This window comes from Stegostoma tigrinum, chromosome 17 (genome assembly GCF_030684315.1).
Source record: "Stegostoma tigrinum isolate sSteTig4 chromosome 17, sSteTig4.hap1, whole genome shotgun sequence".
NCBI lineage: Eukaryota > Metazoa > Chordata > Chondrichthyes > Orectolobiformes > Stegostomatidae > Stegostoma > Stegostoma tigrinum.
The window spans coordinates 42329550-42354740 of NC_081370.1; the positions used below are offsets into that span (position 1 = coordinate 42329550).

The window sequence follows — 25191 nt, forward strand, 5'->3', positions numbered from 1 at the left end:
CAGTACTTGCCACTCTAATTATCTTTGTGTCATCTGCAAACTTAGCAACAACGCCCTCAGTTCATCTGCCCAGATTGTTAATGTATTACATAGATAGTTGAGATTCCAACACTAACTTCAATGGAACTCCACAAGTCATTAGCTGCATCTTGAGAAAGACTGCTTTATCCTGTGACTCCTTTATCCTGACTCTGCTATCTGCCAGTCAGCCAATTCTCTATCCATGCCAATATCTTGCTCCTAACACCTCTTATTTTACTTAGCAGTCTTCTGTAAGCCATGTTGTCAAAGGCCTTCTGGAAATCAAAGTACATCACATCCACTGGCTCTCCTTTGTCTAACTTGCTCATTTCCTCCTCAAAGAATTCTAAGAGATTTGTCAGCCATGACCTCCCATTGACGAAGCCATGCTTACTTAGTCTAATTTTACTGTGCACTTTGAAGTACTCAGCAATCTCATCCTTAATAATGGGCTCTAAAATCTTACCAACTTCTAACCAACCTATAGTTTCCTGTCTTCTGTGTCCCTCCCTTCTTAAACAGGAGTGTTACTATTGTCCTTTTCTTGTCCCTGGTACACTCCCTGACTTCAGTGATTCCTGAAATATCACTGCCAATGTCTTTATGATCTCCTCAGAAATTGTAAAGTGTCTAAGGTTTTAGAGTTTAGAACTCTGGAGTGTTGTCCATCTGGTCCAAATAATTTATTCACCTTTAGATCTTTCAGCTACCCCATCACCTTCTTTTTAATGATGGCCACTACACTGACCCCTGCTCTCTACCTCTCTCAGAAGTTCTGGTATGCTGCTAATGTCTTCCACTGTGAAAACTGATGCAAAGTATGCATTCAGTTCCTCTGCCATATCTTTGTTCCCATTACAAATTCTCCAGCCTCATTTTCCAGTGGTTCAATGTCCATTCATGGCTTGCTTACCCTTCAGATATTTTTTTTAAAAAATCTTGCAATCTCCTTTTGTGTTACTAGCTAGCTCATTCTGATCTCATCTTCTCACCACTTATTGCTCTTTTTGGTATTGTCAGCTGATTTTTAAAGGTTTCCCAGTCCTCAAGTCTACCCCTATAGATTCTATGCCTGCTGATCCTATATCACTTCTTGGTATTCATTTAATTTGATTTCTTTCTTAATAAGGCAATCTTATTAATATTAGATGGACAGAGCCTGTCCATCTGCCTGTTCCTTTGATAGAAAAGTGCAAAACAAAGACTGGCAACTCAGAAAGTTCTTATCATTGATATCATATAAAACAGGCCATAGGAGCAGGAGTAACAAAGTGTGGAGCAGGATGAACACAGCAGGCCAAGCAGCACCTTAGGACCACAAAACCTGACGTTTCGAGCCTAGACCCTTCATCAAAAAAGGGAGATGGGGAGAGAGTTCTGAAATAAGTAGGGAGAGAGAGGGAGGCGGATCGAAAATGGGTGGAGGAGAAGATAGGTGGAGAGGAGACAGACAAGTAAAGGGGCGGGGATGGAGCCTGTGGAGGTGAGTGTAGGTGGGGAGGTAGAGAGGGGATAGGTCAGTCAGGGGAGGGCGGACACCGCCTCCCACCTCAAGCTGCATCTCCATTTCCTACCTTCTAACCTCATCCCACCCCCTTGACCTGTCCGTCCTCCCCGGACTGATCTAACCCCTCCCTACCTCCCCACCTACACTCACCTCCACAGGCTCCATCCCCGCCCCTTTAACTTGTCTGTCTCCTCTCCACCTGTCTTCTCCTCCATCCATTTTCGATCCGCCTCCCCCTCTCTCCCTACTCATTTCAGAATCCTCTCCTCATCCCCCTTTTCTGATGAAGAGTGTAGGCTTTTATGCTCCTAAGATGCTGCTTGGCCTGCTGTGTTCATCCAGCTCCACACTTTGTTATCTTGGATTCTCCAGCATCTGCAGTTCCCATTATCTCTAATAGGAGCAGGAGTAGGCCAGTTGTCACTTCGAGCCTGTTACCATTCAATGTGATCACAACTGATTACTCAACTCAGTATCCTGTTCCCACTTTTTCCCCCATACCTTTTGATCCATTTACCTCTAAGAACTATAACTAACTCCTTTTTGAAAACAATGTTTACATTCAACTGCTTTCCATGGCAGAGATTTCAAAGGTTCACTACTCTTTGGGTGAAGAAGTTCCTCATCTCAGTCCTAAATGGCCTAACAAGATCCTTAAACTGTGATCTATTGTTCTGGGTCCCCTGATCATTAGGAAAATCTTTCCTGTACTAATTCTGTGCAGTCCTGTTAGAACTTTATAAGTTTCTCGGAGATCTCACCTCATTCTTCTCAACTCACGTGAACTGATCCAGTCTCTTTTCATACATCAGTCTTGCCATCTCATCAAAAAAGATTCAACCCTTTTCCAGATATACACCTTACAGGCACACAATCACAGTGATGAATCATTATCTTTACTTGAAAAATTTTTACACAATTGTCAAGGTCACAGTGTTACCTTGCAGTGACTTTCTGCAGGTTCACTACTTGTGTTGTTGCACTAAATAGGCTTTAACTGTTGTTACTTAATGCTCAAAAGGTAATGATTATTGTTGAAGGAGCTACCTAAAGAAAATAATACTTACATATCTATGGGTCTTAAAGGCATCTAGTGGACCACTGGTGCACACTTTGTCTCCTTCTAGACCAATCACTCGTTTGCAAATATTCATTTTGGGATTACTGGGACTTTTAGCAATTACCACATCACCTCTGTGGACAAAATTCCAAGTGAGATTAAAGGAAATATATATGAACAGAAAAATTACATGATTTTACGTTTCTGATACTTGTAATTTCATGGCCACTTACGTTTCAATGCGATAAAACTGTCGACTGAGTTTCTCAGAGATAATTACATCATAGGTCTTAATTGTAGGCTCCATGGAAGGACCGGAACACTGCAAATGAAGGAAATTACATTGCTGACTTCTAAGCAAATAAATTGAACATACTTAAGCAAGCAGGTTGAAAAATCTTTCCTGGAGCCAACAACAAAAACATTGGTTCGGAAATTTCTGCTGTCTTTGGGATAATCGTATTCAAACTTCGAAAGTATTCTACTGAAATTTCAATTAAAGATGATTTTGATTGAAAGAACAAAGTTGCCGTTATTTTTCCTTTTCACTCTCAAACGACAAACATCCTATTTTTGATTTATTAGACACTAGATTGAGACACAATCTCATTCAATCATTTTAAAAAATCCAACTGAGTTTGATAGGTTGATGCAGTAAATACGCTTTAGAACTAGAACTTCCAATCTAGAACCAGGCAACATAGTCACAGAATAAAACATAGACCATTTGGGACATTGAAGTTAAAAGTAGGCCATTCATCCTGCTTTTCCATTCCAGACAATGGCCAATCATTCACACTATCTCCAATTTGACATTCGCATCTAGAAATCAATCAATCTATATCTTGAACTAACTGAGCTTCCACATCTTACTGAAATAAAGAATTCCATATCCTCTGAGTGAAGAAATTCTTCTTCATCTCATTCCAAGTGGAATTTCCTTTATTCTGAAACTGGGTCTTCTGGTTCTTAGATCGCAGCCTGGGAAACCTTCACTTCTGCACGTACACTTTCAGCCCTTAAAGAATTCTATAAGTTTCAATTAGATCATACCTTATTTTCTAAAACTCTCGAGAATTCAGGCCCAGGCTTTTCCATCTCTCCTCGTTGGATAGTTTCACAAAACTGGATTCAGTTTGGTGAACCTCTGCTGCATGAAAATGTATCCTTCCCCTATGAAAATATATCCTTCCTTCAATAAAAGTCAAAATCTGCACATATCCAATTCTCTAGGTGATGTCTCACCTAGGTTCTATACAATTGAGGCAAGACATCTTTACTTCTGTACTCAACTCTTCTTATGGTAAAGGACAGCATACTATTTTCCTTCCTAACTGTTTGCATGTTGACTTTCATTGACTTATGAACAAGAACGTAGAAGTCCCTTGGATATTAACATTTTCCAGAGTCTCATCATTTATGAAATACTCTGCACTTCCTTTCCTTTGACCAAAAATGTTTCCCTCACACTTATTCACATTATATTCCATCCGACATGTACTCGTCCCCTCACTCAATCTGACCAAATCCTCTTGAAGCGTCTTTGCACCCTCCTCATTTTCCAGATTTCCAACTTGATTTGGGTCATTGGTAAACTTGGAATTATTACATTCGAACTGCACATCCAAATCGTTGACACAGATAATAAACGGATGGGACCAAGTATTGATTCTTTTAGTACCAATTAGTCACATTTGTAGAATTTATTTTCTGTAACTTATCTTCAACCCATGCCAGTACAGTTACCTTCAACTCCATATGTTTACTAATCTCTGATAGTACCATTTCAAACTCTTTCTGAAAATCCAAATTCACCAAATCTAATGACTCCACTTAATCTGTTCTATCATGCTCAAAAATCTCCAATAGGTTTGTCAAATATATGATTTCCCTTTCATAAATCTATGTCGACAATGCCCAATCAGGTCATCATTTTCTGTGTGTCCAGTTGTCACATCCTATACTTTAGATTCTAATCATTTTCCCCATTACTAATGTCAGGCCTATAGTTTGTAGTTCACTGTTTTGGCTCGCCCAACTTCCTTCAATAATAATAAATAACAGTAATACATTTGCAAGCTTATAATCTAGAGGGACCATACCAGGATCCATAAAATATCAAAAGATGATCAGCAATGCAGCTAGTCTTTACACTCTGCCTCTTTCAACATTGAGAAATAAAGCATTTGATCCCAGGAATTTGTCAACTTCCAATCTCAATATTTCTCGAAAACTGTTTTTTTTACTAGTACTCATTTCTTTCAGTTCCTCATTCTGTCTAGTCCTAGGACTAGGATAGAGATGAAAAGTTTTTTTTTCATACAATTGGTAATGAATCTTTAGAATTCACCACTCCAAAGGGCTGTGAAGGCTCAGCCATTGAGTATATTCAAGACAGAGAGTGACAGATATCTCGATATTGAAGACACCAAATGACATAGGGATAGTGTGTGAAATGACATTGAAGTAGAGCACCAGCCACAATCACGTTGACTGCCAGTTTGAATGGCTTACTCTGGCTCCCACTTCTTAAGCTGTTAAACCTATAGTTAGCTCATAGGCCTGCTAATAAAGGCAATCATATTTTAGCCTTTATTACAAAGGTTTTGGAGTATTAGGAAATCTTGCCGCAATTACACAGGTGATGGTGAGACTAAACATAGGTTCCTCTCTGAAGGAAAGATATACTTGCCTCAGAATGGATGCAACAAAGTTTAAGAGATTGAATCATGGGATGAGAGGGCTTATCTTATGACACATGATTGTACAGAACAGGCCTATATCCAGCAAAGATTTAAAGACTTAAAAGTGGTTTCACTGAATGCAGAAAGTTAGACAGCTTGACAAGGTACTTACTAAGAGCGAAAGACATTGTCTCAGGATAAGGGCTCAATCATTTAGTTGTGGTTCATTACAATTTTCTATAAAAGAGAACTGTGATGTTTCATTTAAGTATATATTTAAGAGTCAAATTGAGACATTTTTTGGTACTAAATGATCAAGGAAAGTAGAATTGATTTTAAAGTTCAGCCATAACCTTCAAGAATGCGTGGGCTTACTGACTATCCCTGCTCCTATTTCTTATGTTGTTATATTCTTATATTCTTAACTCTGAAACTACAATTCAATAATGGCTCATTATGCATAATATCACTATCATAAATATAGATTCTGCCTTCCAATGACATGCACTTCCAGTAAACATATGAATCTTTTCAACTAAAAATGGCAACATACTCTGATTAGCTAAGATCGGCTTATACATTCTTGCCTCTGCATTGGCTTGCTTAAATATTTTACTTCAGGTAATATCTGTGAATCTCAGAGGCATTAAGCAGAATCTTACCTCCTTCAAAGATTTTCAGAGGTGACACCCAGCTGCCTATCTTCACAATCTTATTAGTCATTGCTAATTAGGCGGCTGAGTCTGGGAACACCAGTAAACTAAGAATGCAGAGGCCTGCAGAGTGTTCCTGTCAACAGCATCACCAGGAGACGGGTGCATTGGAGAATTTGCAGGAAGATCAAGACATAGATCTTCGCAGGGTGCCTAAGAAAATTATTGGTCAACATGGGTGGCAGGGTATTATTGTGGAAAGAAAATCCCTCCACAGCAAAGTAGACCTCTATAGCAGAAGTATTTTGTGTGAGGCAGGGGAAATAAAGGAGGCTTTTCTGGCCTCCAGCTTGTCACCAGATAGCCACTCAAGGAATCTTGTATGGCCAGCAACATCCCCAATTTGGCTCCCCTCAGTATTCTGGTGATACAGTACTGCAAGGGTTTTGACTCTCTAAAAAGATATTCATCTAATTTTCTGGCCAAAATATTCACCATATGAACATATGGATTCGAAGCAGAAGTAGGCCATTCTGCCTCTCAAGCCTACTCAGTCATTCAATAAGATCATGGCTGATCTGCTTTTGTTCCAAATTCTGCATTCTCACTTATCCCTGATACCTATTGATGTCTTGGCCTTATAAGAATACATCTACTTTCACCTTAAAATGACCTGGCCTCCACTGCATTTTGATGCAGAGACTCAAAGTTGTACAATCCTCTGATAGAGAGGGAAAAAAAACTCTCATCTCTCTCCTAAAAGGGTAGCCTTTTCTGTAAAACAGCGTACCCTAGTTCTAGATAACAAGGTGTAGAGCTGGATGAACACAGCAGGCCAAGCAGCATCATAGGAGCAAGAAGGATGACATTTCGGGTCTAGACTGACTAACAAGAGAAAATATTCTTTTTATGCCCAGCTTACCAAGACCACTCAGGATCTAAGAAATTCAATCAGATTACCCATTGCCATTGTTAATTCTAATGATGACAATCCCAGCCTGTCAAATATATCCACACAAGACAACCCAGCTCATCTCAGTATCAATATAATAAACATTGTCTGAAATAGCTCCAATACATTTATATCCTTCCGTAAATTAGGAGACCAAATATCTACACACTATTCAAAGTGTAGTCTCACTAACATCTTGTAAAACTAAGGTATAACTACCTTAATTTTACTTTTCCTTTAGTCATAAAGGTGAGCGTACCATTAGCCTGGCTGATTATGCATTGTACTTGCATATTAACCATTTGTGACTCGTGTGCTAACACGCTTCAATTCCTCTGCATCTTGGAATTCTATGGTCATTCTCCATGTAAGTATTCTTTTTTTAAAAATTTTTCCTGCTAAAGTGAACATCTGTACATTTTTTCACATTTCATTCCATCTGGAAGATTTTTGCCAACTCACCTAAGCTGTACATCGTAGTTGTCAGTTTAACAACATACCATTTTACCTATCTTTGTGTCTTCTGCACATTTAGCTATCATGCCTTCAATTGCCTCATCTAAATCATCAATATTAATTGTAAAACATTAACGAGATTCCCAGCACAAGAACCTGCTATACTCCATTTGTCATATCCTGCCAATCCGAAAAGGACCCAATTGTGCTTACTCTCCACTTTCTGCCAACTAGCCAGTATTCTATCCATGTTAGTACATAACGTGAGTTCCTATTTTGCACAAACATTTTTTATGTGGGACCTTCTCAAATGTATTCTGGAAGTCCATTTAAATTACATCAACAGAATTGGGAGGAGATGGTGTAGCAGTATTATTACTGGACAAGCAATCGGAGATTCAGTAATGCTCTGAAGACCTAGGTTTGAATTCAACCATAGCAAAGAATAGAATGTGAATTTTAAAAAAAAATAAAATTTAAGTTGTAAATTTTAATGATGACCATGAAATCACTACTGTAAACTCATCTCATTCACTAATGTCCTTTAGAAAGGACATTCTTGCCATCCTTATCAAGTTTAGCCTACATGTGACCCACCCCCTCCCCTCCAACTTCCCCCTGAAACACAGCAATGTGGTTGACTCCAACAGTCCTCTGAAATGGTCTACCAAGACACTCACTTTATAAAGCCACTAAAAAGTCTGAAAAAGGGAATTAAACAGATGACCATCTGGCACTGACCTCAGAAATGACAATCGCATCAAAGCCCTGGAGATCTTGCAAAGTCCTTCTTCCTAATACCAAGCACCCATATCGAAAGAGCCATTTTACAGACAAGTTAAGTGACAGTCTGACATTGTCATATGCATGAACCATGCCTCAGACAAATAACACCATAGCCATCATTGGTATGTTATGTCCCACTGGCAGGACAGACACAACAGAGGTAGCAGCATAGTTGCATAGAGTCAGGAGGCAGTTGCCCTGGGAGTCCAAAGCATTGACTCAAGACACTTATGGCATCACCAGGCATGCTTGAAAATGAGATACCAAACTGTTGAAGCTACAAAACAGAACTACAGGTAGAATAGTGATAGGCAAGCGCCAAGCAATTCCACAACTAACAAATCTAATCTAATCTCTAACATCCAGTTATGAATGGCGGTAGGCAATTAAACAACTCGTTGGAGGAGGAGAATCCTCAGTTACCCCATCCTCAGCGCAAAAGGCAAGACTGAAGTATTTACAATAATTTTCAGCAGGAAGCGCTGAGCAGGTGATTGATCTTGGCTTCCAACAGAGGACCACAACATGACAGAATGCCTTATTCAGCCAGTTCAAATGACAACACATAACATCAAGTAATGCCTTAAAAGCAATGGATATTGGAAAGGCCTTGGCAATATTCTGAAGAGTTGTGCTCTAGAACTTGCTACTCCCTTAGCCAAGCTGTTTCAGTACAGCTATAACACTGGAATCTATTCAGCAATGTGAAAAAATAACCAGCAAATCCTGTACACAAAAACAGGTCAAATCCAACCTCGCCAATTATTGCTCCATAAGTCTATTCTTGATCAGTAAAGTGATGGAAAGGATCACCAACAATGCTATCGAGCAGAGTTGCCTCGCAATAACCTGCTCAATGACACTCGGTTTGGGTTCCACCACAGCCCACTCAGCTCCTGACCTCATTATAGCTTTCGTTTGAACATGGACAAAATAAAATGAAGTACTCAGAGGGGAGCTTAGAGCTACTGCCTTTGACATCAAGCCACATTTGACTAAATAACATCAAAAGGAGCGCTTAACAAAACTTGAGTCAATGGGAATCAGAGGAACTGTCTCTGTTGATTAAAGTCATATCGAGTACAAAGGAAGATGGTTGTGGTTAATGGTAGAACAGTCATTTCAGCCCTAAGATATTGCTACAGGAGTTCCTCAGGATAATATCCTTGGCCCAACCATTTTCAGCTGCTTCATCAATGACATTCCTTCCATCAGAAAGTCAAAAATGGAGGTGATGACTGATGATTGCACAATGTTCAGCACCATTTGCAACTGCTCAGATACTAAAACAGTCCATGTCCATTTGTAGCAAGATCTGGACAACCATCACTCTTGGGTTGACAAATAACATTTGTCCAACACCAGTGCAAGGTAATGACATTTCCACCAAGTGGGAATCTAACCATTGTCCCTTGATAGTCACTGGCATTATCATCACTAAAAAACTATCAACAGCCTGGGGCTTATCACTGACCAAATCTGATCTGGACCAGACATTCAAATACTGTGGCTTCAACAGCAGGTCAAGGGCTAGGAATTCTGCAGACACTAACTCACCTCCTGACTCCCCTAATCCTACACCCATGTGCATGATGGAATATTCCCTACTTGCCTGGATGATTACTGTTCCAAAACTCAAGAAGCCTGATACCAGCCAGGACAAAGTAGCCCATTTGATTGGCATCACATCTACAAACACTCATTCCCTCCACCATCAATTCACAGTAGTAGCATTGTGTACTGTATACAAGGTGCACTATTGAATGCCACCAAACTTGCTTATACCATACCTTCCAAATGGCAGCACGGTGGCTCGGTGGTTAGCACTGCTGCCTCACAGCACCAAGGGCCTAGGTTTAATTCCAATCCTAGGCAACTGTCTGCATGGGTTTCCTCCTGGTTCTCCAGTTTCCTCCCACAGTCCAAAGGTGTTCACATTAGGTGGATTAGCCAGGGGAATAGCAGAGTTACAGGGATAGGTAGAGAGGTGAGTATGGATAGGATGCTTTTGGAGGGTTGGTGTGGGCTTGATGGATGAAATGGCCTGCTTCCACACTGTAGGGATTCGATGGTTCTATTCTATTCTAAACTCAATATTACTAGCTGATAGAGGGCAAGGGTAGTAGATACAGAGGAATACCACCACTGCAAATTCCCTTCCAAGCCATTCACCTTCCTGACTCAGAAACATGTCGCATTCCTTTATTGTTGCTGGATCAAAATCCCGGAACTCCATCCAAAACAACACTGTATCTATACTAAATGGACTGTAGCAGTCCAATAAGGTAGCTTACCACTACTGTCTCAATGACAATTAAAGATAAGCAATAAATGATAACCCAAGCGAGCAAAGCTCATACTCTATGAATGAATTTTATAAAACTGGATCTTCCTTTTAAACAGTGCCAATTACTCCTCAAAGAGTGCCAACAAATTAGTCAAACAGGATTTCCATTTCACAAAGCCATGCTGAATCCTCCCGATTACCCCGAGTTTTTAAAGTGCCCGGTTAAAATCTCTGTAATGATCAATTTAACAGCTTCCCCATACAACATAAAGTTAAATGTCCTTCAGTTTCCTGTATTTTACCTCTGTTCTTTTTTGGGTATATACTATTTTCCAATTTCATGGCCCCTTTCCAGAATTTAAAGAACTTTAGAAAAATAAGAACCCTTATCTTAAAACTCAAAGATGAAGTTCATCAGGACATGGAGGCTTATCAACCTACAGCTTCATCAGTTTGCTCTGTTTACTCATTTCCTTAATGAATACAATTTGACTCCATTCCTCTCTTCCTTCAACCTCTAGATTTATAAGTATTACTGGGATATCTTTTCTATCCTCAATTGTGAAGGCCGAAGCAAAGTATTTACTCATTACATCTACCATGTTTATGATTTTTTAATTAATTCCCATTCTTAACATCTGAAGGACCGACACACACTTTACTACTTATCCTTTTCAAATATCTATAGACACTCTTGCTATTTGTTTTTCACATTTCTGGTTAATTTCCTCTCAAGCTCTATGTTATTTGTCCTAATTAACTTTTTAGTTATTCTGTGTCATTCTTAATATTCTGACCAGTCATCTAACCTGTCACCTGTCTTTGTGTAATTATATCTTTTCTTCCTTAGCGTGACATTTTCTTTAACTTCTTTAGTTAACCATGGATGGTGGGTCCTCTCTTGGAATTATCCATTAACATTGGAAGATCCTTATTCTGAGAATTCTGAAATATCCCTTCAAATGTTTGCCAGTTTCACTATTGACCTATATGCTAGCCTAATATCCCAATTGACTTCAGCTAGCTCAGCTTAAATGCCCATATATTAGTCCCTTTTCAAGTTTAAATGCAAGTCTTCGCCCCAATCATCTTCTTCCCTTCAAAATGGATATAAAATTTATTCACATTATGATTGTTGCTACCCAGAGGTGCCTTTACTTAAAAACAGAAATTGCTGCAGGAACTCAGCTGGTCTGGCAGCATCAGTGGAGCATCAGCAGAGTTAACAGTGAGGCCAGTGACCCTTCTTTGAGATGCTAGACTCAAAATATTAACTCTGCTTTCTTTCCACAGAAGTTGCAAGACTTACTAAGTTTCTCCAGCAGTTTCTACTTTTGTTTTTGATCTTCAACATCCACCATTCTTTGTTTTAATTTAAAGCCTTTATTTAATCCTATCAGCTCTGTGGTCAGTTTTAGAAAGTTCCTGAGAGCAGCACAATGTCAACGGTGTTCAATGAATTCCACATCAAGACTACTATTAACACTCTGATTTTTCCAGTTTAGATTAAGATACCCCCCACAATTATTTCTGCCCCTTGATATCACAAGCAGCCAAAAGTTCTTCCTGTGTAATTCATCTCACATTGTGGCCCCTGTTTGGAGGTCTGTTTATCACTCCTTCCTTTTTTCCTTACTGTTCTTCATCTTCAAGTAAACAGACTCCATAACCTTAACTCCTGAATCAAAGACATTATTATTGCACAAATACTATCTCTGATTAAGAATACTACCCCTTCCACTTTACCTAGCTTTCCGTTCTTCTTGAAAGTTCAGAACCTAATCTTGCTGCCATGTCTCTGTGGTGGATTTCAGATAATACTTATTAACTTCAAAGTGCGGTATCAATTAATCAACTTTCTCATGGATGTTGTGTACATTGACAGCTATTTTTGTTATATTGTAACATATAGTCTTGACTCTGGTATGTTTTTTAAGTTTTCTTTCCCTCTCTGTCCCTTCCTGACATCCTCTGACCTTCCTCTCCGCTCTTACCCCGGTTTTATCACTATAGCCCAAGCTTGATCCCTCACCCTATCTTGTTTAGTTTAAAATCCTCTCTATTTCCCCTGGTTATGTGGATCATGACCATGATTAAGACTGAATATGAAATCTTTATATCCTCAGGCCACATGCTATGTTGCAGCAATGTTATGATTAGCGTGTCTTTTAAAGGCACACTCACCATGACATATAAACCAGCATCTCAGTTATCCTCTGATGAAAACTTATCCCAAACATATATACATGTTTGTACTGAAATGCGCTGTCAATTTAATAATTATACAAACAGCTAAAACAGATATTAAGAACTCAGGTTAAAAAGAGAATTAAAACATCAGTGTAACACGTTGAAAGTGTAATCTAATAAAACTATTTCCATGTGGAGAGTTATGCCTTGTTCTTTGTTGCACTTATTTTACAATTTGATTGTTTTGCTGCTATTTGCTGCCTCTTTGGTAAACAAAATGTCTTCTTCCCTGTTCTCATTGCACATGATTGACATGCCATGCATTGGTCTGGGCCAGCTTGAAGCATCTTTGCAATGCAACTCTGCATTAGTAATGACTTTATATCCTTTAGGCTGTTTGCTGATTTTAGAAAGCTTTGCTGCTTTCCAAGTATTTGTATTTGTATTTCTAACTTGGACTCTCTGACTTTTGTGGACTTAAGGTAATTCTGTACTGATGCTAATTGTGTATCTTTCATTCTCCTCCATCTTTAAAGAAGACTGTTCCTTGTTTCAAAACAATTAGACATTCAGTTGCTGGGCAAGGTTATTTGTACTTGCCTTCTGAGCATAGATTGTCCTGGGGTTGGCAATTCATTCTCCATTGCATTGCTGCATTTTCATGCAACACCAATGTGAACATCTTGCTTTGATATTTGACACTTAAGGGTCATTCATTTGACAGTACATACTAGTGTCAAGTGTTTGAGTGTGGTTAGTGAAGTGATGATGTAGTCATTCACCACTTCACGCACATATCTTTACATGGTTTGCCAGTGTTCCAGTGGCATCTTCCAACAATCTAGTTAATTGACTCTTGGGATTGCTATCTATATGACACGAGTTTGAGTCTGTTAATCCTGAAGCTATACAAATTAGTGTTGTTTTCCTGGTGATTCATGTCTTATATATAGATCTGTACAGCTGACTGCACTCACAGAAACCCATGCTACCTAAAGGTATGGAACTATCCATGTCCAAACTGCCTACTGTCCAAGTTGTTGTCATCTCATTGGTCTTCCAATTAGTTTTCCAAATATCTACCACTAAGATAATGGAATCTCTTATACAGTCACTAGTGCTCCATAGTGTAAGTTTACATCCAACATGTATTTGACCAGATACAGTAATCCTAATGTTGTCTCACATCCATCAGATATTTATTACAGCTAATTATTACATTTAAGCATTACATTCCTCAGTCACATAAATATCTGGACTAATATCTATAGGTTTACAGCAGAGGAACATGCTTACAATACAGTGTCACGCTTCAAGTACTCCAAGGTAAAACAGAGTATGAGATCTTTATACCCTCAAATTATTTTTATGATCCAGTTTATAATATCATGAGCATATCTCTCCAAGACATGCTAACATACTGACCATAAAATGTAACACAACAGAAATGATATAGACTCTGGCCATTAACTTATTGTAGATCTACAGAAATGGAAGAAGAAAAATGGTCCAGACTTTAAGGCAGAGCCTGGTTTATTTCCTGACATTAATAACAAATAATTTTTAGGCAATGCCCAGAAGCATTACAATTGAAGCAATAAAATATTTACATATTCCATCTTTTCCTACATGTTCAACAGATATTGATAATTGGTAAAATAGTGGTCAAGTCTAAGTAAAACATTACAGAGAATTAATAATATCAAAGTATCTGATTATGTTACTGGATTATTTACATTTGTTCCAGCCACAGTGATTATCAGTGTGTGAACTCAATGTAATTAACTCAGTAAAAATAACTGTCTGGTCCCTTCAACTTTGCCATGATGCTTGACTGATTTTCAGAAAAAAAAAGACGGTACATTATAGGACACAATACTTTATCAAAAAGAAAGCAATAGGAAACATACCATGACAATCTCTCCTAGGTATTCAAATGTACAGTGGGCAATACAGCCATACTGAATTGTAAAGCCTGTGAATCCCAGCACCTTACCAAACAATCTTCCTAACATGTTAGGTCTCCTCCACAGAAATGAAAGCCAGAATCCTGAAAAACAGAATACAGTACTGTCAAATCACAGCAAAACACAAAAATTGAATATTAGTTTATTTTTGGACTGATCTAATACTGAATCTCACCAATATTACAAAAGTGTTCATCTGCTGTAAGAGAATCCTAAATTAAATGCAGGCAATATGCCATAGTAAACATTAACGGCTATAGGGAATGGATTGCTGGATAAACTGAGACAGAAAGGATAAATTACTACATTCAGTGAAAATATGGAAAGTTGCAGCAGCCCCTAACACTTGCAAACACTGAGGCCCTATACTTGCCGAAGAAAAATTTGAAGCATGTGAATACTTAACATCTTCATCTGAAAGTCATCTATTATGTTAGCAGAGAGTTTAACCCATTTAGCATAATTTATTTATTTAACCAATTTTTACATTATTACTTTCCTAGAATGCTTCAAATATTTGCATGCTACTACACCACAGAATAATTTCTGCAGCAAGTTTAAACTATGATAAGTACATTCTAGTCACATCACCAATGTTGCTCAACAGCATTAGATTCTGATCTAGATTAAATTTAGATTTTGACTGGACAGCTACTGAGTCTATCAATTCTGAGACACTAGTATGTTCGAAAACAGTTTTCTAAAGTGACATTTAAAAAATTGTTGGTTTACTAGAAGGGAACTGTTCTATCCTCCAAAAAGGGAAGTCGTCAAAAGCCAGCATTCCTAGAAGAAGTCCAAACTGCATCCATAACACACCAAGGGAAAGTTAAAGTAGTTGAAAGTGGGACTTTTGCCCCTCAGTTTAAGTCCTGCCCTTAAGAACTGCCAGCAGCTTCAGGAATGTGGAAAGCAATAGAACTCAGCAGTTGATGTTATGGGGATTACGATAAAAGAGAATGAAGCTGATGATTGTTGCTCCAGAAAATTAAGTCCTTGGGCTTTAACATGGGAAGAATGGAGAGAGTTTCTAGAACTGCTTCTGAGATAGCTGCCTGCAGTGCTTTACTGCAATACTTCATTTGCAGAGCTCACATGACTCTAGTAAGTCAAGAAACAGAATAGGACTTCCATCCAAGCATGTTACTTTGCATATGCAAAACAAAAAGATGAAATGTGTGTGCATTACTAACATTGTGAGTTACCCAAGCTACTGCCTACTCATCTGGATGTTAATTCTTTTCTGTGGAGTGTCATTCCCATGTCACTTGTGTCGCTATGGTACCTATTGCTCCTTTTCTTGACTCTACATCTCCCTGATCTGCTGCCTGCAATGAAGGAACAGCTTCTCTAGTTATGCATACATGCTTGCTGTTACAAAGATATATCTTGTCACTCATTTTCACAGTGACAACTGTTCATATACAGGTCACAAGTTCCTATCTGAGCCAACTCGTGTTGATGGCATTGAAAGTCTGCACCTTGATTGACACTTCAACGCTGAACTCTGGTAATGGCGTAGCAGCTTTGGCAGAATGAAATTTGGCTTTCTGCAGTTCCCATGTTGAGTTTGTCACTCATGCCTGTTAATAATTCCAGATTTAATAGCTTTTTCGCTATTAAATATCTTAGTCTTTGGTTGGTCTACTTTCCATATCTTCAGTAGATGTGTTCAGAAGATGTGCCTTGCATCTGTGCCGGATTTTCCAGATTTCTTTATGACTTATTTGGCATGTTTCACTGCCACCTTAGTCTTAGTCTTAGTCTTAGTTCCATTTGACTGGGGAAAGATCTTTATGAAGTAGCTGTGTACTTCATTCACAAACTAAGGATCATTGTTGCTCATCGCAATGTTGGGAATGCCATAATGACGGAAATGTGCTGGAATGACTGAAGTGAGCTTTCACGCATTCTAGAAACTCACTGGTAGTCATTGAAGTCCACTGATCCCAGTATTCAGTACAATAGTCTATGATGAAAGACTCCCAAAAGCCTATCCACCTACTGCAACGCACAGATCAGGAATGTGATGGAATACTCCCCATTTCATCATATTTCCAACCACTCAAGAAGCTTGACACCATCCAGGGCAAAGTACCTGCTTGATTGTTTGTGGATGTAGTGCCATTCACTCCTTCCACAGGCACCGACCTTAGTAGCAGCAATGTGTACTATCTACAAGATGCACTGCAGAAATTTGCTAAAGATCCTTTGGTCAGTACTTTCCAAACCTATGACCACTTTCATCTAAAATCACAAGGGCAGTTGATGCAATGGGAACACCACCAAATGCAAGTTTCCCTCCAAGCTACTCACCATCCTGACTTGGAATGTATCACTGTTCCTTCAGTTTTGCTGGATCAAAATCTTGGAATTACCTTTCTAACAGCACTGCGTGTCTACATACAGCACTGCTCACCACACTTTCTCAAGGCCAACTTGGGACAGGCAGTAAATTGCATCTCAGCCAGCAATACCCAATTGCCACAAGTGAAAAAAATTGGTTTATTCTAGAATGAGTACATCTATTTCCACTTCATCCATGGTCTTTCTAGGACATCATGTATAATTGGTAGCTATCTACCTCACTTATCTTGGTATTCATTATGCCCACTGCTCTGGCTGATGCGGTCCTTCATCTCATAGCACCTGTTTGGCCTTGCCTTCTCTGACACAACTCAGTGGCTTGCACTAATGTGCCTGACCAGCTCCGCACTCAACCCCTTAGGGAGATTACTCTATTTCCTTTGTTCAATATGCCATCTTGGCCTGTAGATTATTACTTTAAGCTCTTCTGAACAAAGAAATGATTTTAAGTTATTCTTTCATGATTACACTTTGTCGCACTTCGGCAGATGCATTTTATTGGGTAATTTCCTTGAAGGTGTTTGTCTGTCAGATTCAATGTCTCTGCTGGGTAGACGACTTTCAGAGCATATAACATTGTTTTTTTCACTTTGAATTCAGATTTCACATTCTGTCATTGTCTTCTTTCTTTAAAGGGGGCGCAGTTCTCAACAGCATGTCAGCAATACACATCTGGGTCTTTTGCTCGCATGGCACATTGGCAAGTACCTTTGGAATCTTAACAATGTTCTTTGCAGACGTCTTGGACTAAATTGCAGGAGTTTGAAGAAAATGTTTTCAAGTGGCTTATGGTCAGACCTACCTATTAGCTTGTCTCTTCCAAACAGGAACTGATAAAATATTCATAAACAAGGACAGAGACTATAGCCAGGCACTGTTTTTTTCAAGCTGAGTGTAGTGTTATTAATTTTGCAGTCATGCCCTGGATAGAGATATTACTGTCTGTGCAGAATCCTATTTTGTTTGGCTAAGTCTGCGTTGCACTAAATTTTTTCAAGGGTTTTCACGACAAGTCCCATCAAGTTCTCTCATAGTATCTTACCAAATATGTTGCATCAATTACCTACCACAATGCTATGGCACCACACATGTCCAATTCCAGCCCCATTTTGCATGTGCCTTTTCCAGGATAACTCACCACTCAGCTGATATTTTGGAATTTATTGACATACCTTGAGTCCTCCACATCTTTAAAAGCTCATTGTACACTCAGGCAAGCACTGTCATTCTGGAGTTGCCCTGTACAGCTCCTGACATTTGCCCCTGACATAACCGCAGAAGGAAATCAGTGCTCGCCATACAGGCAGGGGCTGGAGGTCCTGTTGGATACAGGTTGCAAAAGCAGGACTTCCTCTTCCCCCCAGGACCAACAGTGGAGGCCACAACACAAGGCCACTCCAGCCTAGTCTGAGGCTGCCACGTGGGTTAAAGCAATCTCTGCTGACCAGAGAAACACACAACACTATACGAAGAATGTCAAGACCTTCTCCACTCCGCCAGCCACTATCTTCTCTCTGGAACCTCATACTCACTCTGTCTCTGCTACTGTACCCACTTCCCACCAAGGCTCATGCTCTGCCACTATCACTAATGTCTACAACATATCCCCGACTTGCTGTCACCTCCCAATCACCAACGCCACTAACCCTGAAAGCCCACTATACTGCCTGTTCATTCACTCAGGATACCTTCCCAACTGCAACGGTAATCCCCCTTGTCTTGGCAGAGGCCTGCTGATAACCATGACAAGTTTCCTTGCTTTGCCTCTGTGCTAAAATGGCAAGGCAAAACACAAGTAATACGAGCCTCAAACCTCGTGAGTTAAGAGGGGACAATGTGCAAACAGGTAAGGCAGTACATGATTTGGATGTCGTGAGCATCCAGTTAGGCCAGATTGAGTGTACAGCAAAGAAAAAGCCTGCAGATGCAGCCTTGTCCAATCCATGAACTGGGTGCTTGTCTTTGCTGCAGTATTACAATGATAGATTGCAGTGCAGGCTAAGGTGCAGCAGTGAAGTGTAGAAGCATTCTGTGAGTAAATCAGTGATATGCCATGAGGGTTCTGAGAGGCTGGTACATCAGATACCAATATCCATGGACTTAGCGTGCCTACGGGCAGTGCCCATGGAGTATGCCCTGCGATGTTAGCATCCGGTGACAAACAAGGAGGTCCTTTGGAGCAAGCAGTGAGCTGAGATTGGAATGGGATTGCAAGCTTAAGAGATGAATAGAAGCACATCTACTAAAACAAGAACACAAATGTTCAGAGCTGCTGAAAGATTCCAAAAGCCACTTACAAAAAATGTAAACAAAGAAGCAGGCAATAGCTGAAACATTAGGGAGTTACTATCATTATTGGGGAAAGACAGATTCAAAGTGTCAGAGTTGGTGCAAATTGATGGATGAAAAAGTGACATTCATGTTTGTTGGGCAAATATATGAAGCATGGATTTCAAAATCCAGCTACATTTCATTTCATAGGTTAACATTTTTACATACATAGGCAGTAAAGTCACCACTGTTCTCGCGGACCATGGCCTTGTCCCACATTAGAAATACACCTCCTTCCGGTTTAATTCAAGGGTCAGCACACCTCAGGAAGGGGAGAGGTTGAGAAAGAGAGTCGTTCATGGTAACCTCAGCAGGTGCACGAATTGAACCTATGTTGTCGGTGTTTCTCTGTATCGCAAACCAGCCATTGAGCTAATTGCGCTAAACAACCCCATTCACATTGGTAATACATGCAGATACAACATGCTTTTCCACATTTACAACATTAACTCTGATTTTTCCTCACAGATGCTGCCAGACCTGCTGAACTTTTCCAGCAACTTCTGTTTTTGTACCTGATTTACAGCAAACATTGTTTTTATATAATTTTGAGTATTTCAATTCAGATAAAATATGAACTGCAAAATACGTGATAAAAAATTAGGTGGGGAGTGTGATTTGGCTTAGAAGGCATGTAGCTTAACATTAATGAGACAATGGAGAAGGATGAGAGAAGACTTTTGTAGAAGACTTCATGTAGTGAGGAGGATAATGATGGGGGTGCACAATTAGGGGCCTTCAAAATTGTACAAAAACACTGAAGCTGATTATGTTACGACTTTATTGTATTCAGACAGCCCTGTAGCAGATGACATTATCTAATGCCAAAATATCAAAGAAGGCACGGATAATTTTGAAGCAGTTTTAAAATTCTATGATAATTACGTCAATCTGAGAACAAACAAAAATAAGAATGGGACCAGTATGTTTGCGAAGTGAATAACTAAGGCTGTAGAAAGGGCTCTAAATTAATTGGAGGGGGAAGGTTTGAGAGAAGGGAAACATCGGTTGAAAAAGTAAAACAATATAGTAGCATTGCAAAACAGCTATTTGGATTATGATATCCAATGGGACAGGATGACAGATTGAACAAACATAAAAAAAGCATCAAGAACGGCAGAGCAAAATGGTAAAATAAAGCAACAGTAATGGCCGTTTATTATGTCACAAAATATCATAACAAAATAAATGAATTAACAGTACATATAATGCTCAGTGGGTATGATGGCCATTACAGAGACATGGTAACAAAAAGATCAAAGTTGGAAATTAAATTTTAAGGTATATGACTTTTCAAGAGGACAGGCAAGGAGGAAAGAATGGTAGGGTAGCTTTGTTAGTACAAGATGGAATAAATACAAAAGCAAGAAATTATCTTGAATCAGAAAATGTAGAATCCACGTGGTGGAGACATGAGGTAAAAAAGGAAAGACAACATTGGTGGAAGTAGCTAGGCATCAACCTCACATCCACCACCAACCCCCAAATGGGTAGCTGCACTGTTGGATAGAGAAGAAATCAGAAAATGAGGGTTTGTAAAATAAATAATAATGGATGACTTTAATATTCAAGTATATTGAAAAAATTAGATTGGCTAAGTTATTGAGAATTTTTAAGGATGAGATAGATTTTTAATCAGTACGAAAATCAAGGGTTATGGGGAAAAGGCAGGAAAGTGGAGCTGAAATGATCAGATCAAACATGATCTCACAGAATGGCAGGGCAGAAAATTCTCAAAACTACACTCAAAGCTCCTACAACATCTCTCAGTTGTCCTATGGCCCACTAGTCATGTGTACACATCTTGATTTCAGCATCCTCAAGAAAGCAGAAGGAGTTCAATAGATCCCTAAGACTAAACAGTCCAGTAGCAAACCATTGTGGCCCACTGGTCATTGAAGAACTATTAGGTGGATCTGCTAGATTCAATGCAGAACCAAAACTGAAGAAATCTATTGAGATTATCTATACTGACATCACATACTATCAACAAGAAGGAAGTCACTGGTTTTACAGGACTGATGGAATGCTTTAAATTCCTAAAGAATTGTAATATCCTCTGAAGAATATTTCAATCCATTACTACTCAAAGCAGAATTATCAGTGCCAGTGATAGAGATGGTGATGAGCGAGGAGCATGCAGATATAAAAGTGGCTTTTTCACCAGCGAGTCAACAGAAAAAGGTAAACAAAGACATCCAACTTCATCAACAAGTTGAAGTAAAGTCCTTACATCGTTCCAACTCAGATGTTTGACAGGCAGATAGTAAAGATTTGCCTGAACAAAATGGACATTGGTTACATATGACTTCGTGGAAGCCAGACCAATGTCCACAGTTTCAGGACATGGTCATAAAGAATCAACAGCCTGGGCCAGAAATCCAGGATACTTCAACAAATTCACTAATTGTTTGAAAAGCTTAACATAACAGATATTCATGCAATTAAAAGATAAGGTTACAGGATACCTACAAGAGATAGCATCAAAGAGTTACTCCACAAATGAAATTCAGGAGATTAAGTGTCTTCCAGGTAAGTTAATGGACCAACCGCTGGGTTCAGCAGGAATGATATCCTCTGCAAAAAAATCTAAGAAAAAAAGACTCCAAAAGAGAAATGGTCTACAGACTAAACAAGGTGCAGACCAGAAACAAGATCTATCCATTTTGCAAGTCAGAAGAGAATGCAAGAATTATGCAACCTCCAGACCACCTGCATTTGTGAAGTCAGAGACTTGAGGAGTGATGGGATAATGGCAAATCCCACAGTAGTCATATAGGTTTCATCCACAGCACCTTTCAAACCTGTGATCTCTACCACTTTGAAGAATAAGGGCAGCAGATGCATGCTGACACCACCACCTGCAGGTTACACTCCAAATCACACACCATCCTGATTTAGAACTATATCACCATTTCTTCCCTGGCTCAATAACATTGAACTTCAATCCTAGCAGCACTTCCAAATTGCACTGCAGAAATTCCTTTGCCTCCAAAGGACTTCAGCGGTTCAACAAAGCAGTTCACTACCACGTTCTCCAGGGCAATAAAGATGGCAATAAATACTAGCCTAGTCAATGATATCCAAAACTCACAAACAAGTGAAATAAACGTAAAAGAATCATGTTAACGATGCAGAAAAATTCTTTGGGGGAGATAATTCTTGCAGAACCATTACAATAACAGTGTCAGACAGCATGGAAACAGACCCTTCAGTCCAAGTCATCTGCACAGATCTAACATCCCACTCTCACCTAGATCCATTTGCTAGTATTTGGCCCATATTCCTCGAAAGCCTTTCTATTCACAAATCCATTTAGATGCCTTTTAAATGTTGCAACTACACACAACTCCACCACTTCATCTGGCAGTTTGTTCCATACACGCAACACCCTCTACATGAAAAAGTTACCACTCAGGTCCTTTTCACATGTTTCCCCTCTCACCTTAAACCTATGCCCTCCAGTTTTGAACTCCCCAACCCTCAAAAAGATCTTGTCTATTCACCTTATCTATGCCCCTCATGATTTCATAAACCTTGATAAGGTAACCCCTCAGATCCGACTCTCCAGGAAAAAACAGTCCCAGTCTATTCAGCCTCTCCCTATAGCACAAACCTGCCAGCCCCAGCAACATCATTGTAAATTTTTCTGCGCCCTCTCAAGTTTAACAACATCCTTCTACAGGGCATCCAGAATTGTATGTAGTATTCCAAAAGTGGCCTCATCAATGTTGTGTACAGCCACAGCATGAAATCCCAACTACGACACTCAAAGTTATGGCCAATGAAGGTATGCGTGCTAAATGCCTTCTTCACCACCCAGTCTGCATGCAACTCCATTTTCAAGGGAACATATACCTGCACCCCAGGTCTGTTCAGCAACACTCCCCAGGAGCCTACCATCAATTATACAAGTTTTGCCCTGATTTGTCTTACCAAAATGCAACACCTCACATTTATCTAAATTAAACTCCATCTGCTACTCCTCAGCCCATTGGTCCATCTGATCAAGGCCCCATTGTGCTCTGAGATAATCTGCTTCACTGTCCAGTACACCACCTATTTTGGTGTTGTCTGCAAACTAATTAGCCATCCTTCCTATATTCACATCTAAAACATTTCTATAAATGACAAGCAACAGTGGACTCAGCATCAAGCCGTGTGACACACAACTAGTCAAAGGCCTCCTGTCTGAAACAATCCTCCGCAACTACCCTCTATCTCCTACCTTCGAGCCAATTTTGCATTCAATTGGCCAACTCCCCCAGGTTCCACGTGTTCTAACCTTACTAACCAGTCTACTATGAGGAGCCTTGTTGAATGCTTTGAAGTCCACACACACAACATCATCTTCATCAATCTTCTTTGTCACTTCTTCAAAAAACTTAAGTTTGTAAGACATAATTTCCCGCACACAAAGCCATGCTGACGATCCCTAATCAGTCCTTGCATTTCCAAATGCATGTAAATCTTGTCCCTCAGAATCTGCTCCAACAATTTACCCACTAGTGACATAAGGCTCAATGGTCAATAGTTCCCTGGCTTTTTCTTCCAGCCTTTCTTAAATAATGGCACCACATTAACTAACCTCCAGCCTTCAGGCACCTCGACCATGGCTATCGATGATTCAAATCTCTTTGCAGCGACCCAGCAATCTCTTCCCTAACTTTGCACAAAGTTCTAGGATACACCTGATCAGATCCCAGGGATTTATTGATGTTTATGCATTTTAAGACCTCCAGGACCTCCTCTTCTGTAACATGAACTCTATTCAAGCCATCACTGTTTCTTTCGCCAAGTTCCCTCGCTTCCATGTTCTTCTCCACAGTAAATACTAACACAAAATATTTGTTTAGAATCTCATCTATCTCCTGTGGCTCCAAAAATAGACAGTCATGCTGATCTAAAAGGGACCCTATTCACTTCTAAGGTTCTCTTTTCCCCTTTATACATTCTCTATGGATTTTCCTCAACCCTATATGCCAATGCTATCTCATATTCCCTTTTTGCCCTCTTGAGTATACATGATTACCCTTGTACTCTTTACTCATTTAATTCTATATTTGACATTTGCCTCCTTCGTTTTCTTGGCCAAGCCTCAATTTCTCGAGTCATCCAGCATTCCCTACACCTACCAGCCTCGCCCTTCTCACTGACAGGAACATACTGTCTCTGAACGCTCATTATCTCATTCTTAAAGACCTCCCACTTTCCAAATCATCCCTCTAGTTGCAAATAGCCTCCCCAATCAACTTTTGAAGTTTCTGTCTAATAAATCTCAAAACTGGCCTTATTTCAATTTTTGAGCACGAATAGAGTTATGATTCCTCACCCCAAAGTGCTCTCACACTTCAGTCAGTTGGTCATGTTAAAGATGTATTAAACTGCATTCAATCTAATTATGTCACACACTTCTGGAGGGAGATTCAGGTAGTCTTGAAACATGGGAATAGCAATGTCACCGTTGGCTCCCAATAGTCTTGGATAATTATTTAAACTTGTCAACATATTTTGTTAAATTACTACCATGCAATTTTCCACTTTTTTCTCTAAGTCATGTCTCATTTAATTCAAGCTGACTTTTGATCCTATACTGCTGAGACCCTTACTCTGAGCATAAAAAGGAGGATCAGGTGTTATGGCACAGCGGTATTGTACCTACTTCAGGGTTAAGAGCACTGGGTTCAAGTCTCACATGCCCTAAGCATGTGTCATAACATGCCTGAACACACGAATTTCAAAAATACCTCTATTTGGTGACCACATGGCCTAATGAGCACTGCATCTGACTTCTGTACGGGTAGCAATGTTATTAGAAGGTTGAAGGTTTGAGTCTTGCTGTGACAACTTTGAGACTTCTTAATGTACAGTGGAAGTATTCTTACCTCTCAGCCAGGAGGCTGGGCTCAAGTGATAATGGGAACTGCAGA

At 39.6% G+C, this 25191-nt stretch overlaps 1 protein-coding gene across 4 annotated transcripts in view; it reads right to left on the bottom strand.

Annotated features, from left to right (window-relative positions):
- The window catches only part of immp1l (inner mitochondrial membrane peptidase subunit 1), a 173762-nt gene that overhangs the window by 73621 nt on the left and 74950 nt on the right, over positions 1–25191 (bottom strand). For 3 of the 4 annotated variants that reach the window (XM_048545053.2, XM_048545054.2, XM_059652120.1), the window contains 3 exons: positions 14507–14646; positions 2822–2910; positions 2596–2722 (listed from right to left, as the gene is read on the bottom strand). In XM_048545053.2, the coding sequence (XP_048401010.1) occupies positions 2596–2722; positions 2822–2910; positions 14507–14611 (321 nt within the window). In that variant the 5' untranslated portion in view covers positions 14612–14646. Of the gene's footprint in view, positions 1–2595; positions 2723–2821; positions 2911–3641; positions 3735–14506; positions 14647–25191 lie in introns of those variants that run through there. The other variant, XM_048545055.2, reaches the window with a different exon arrangement.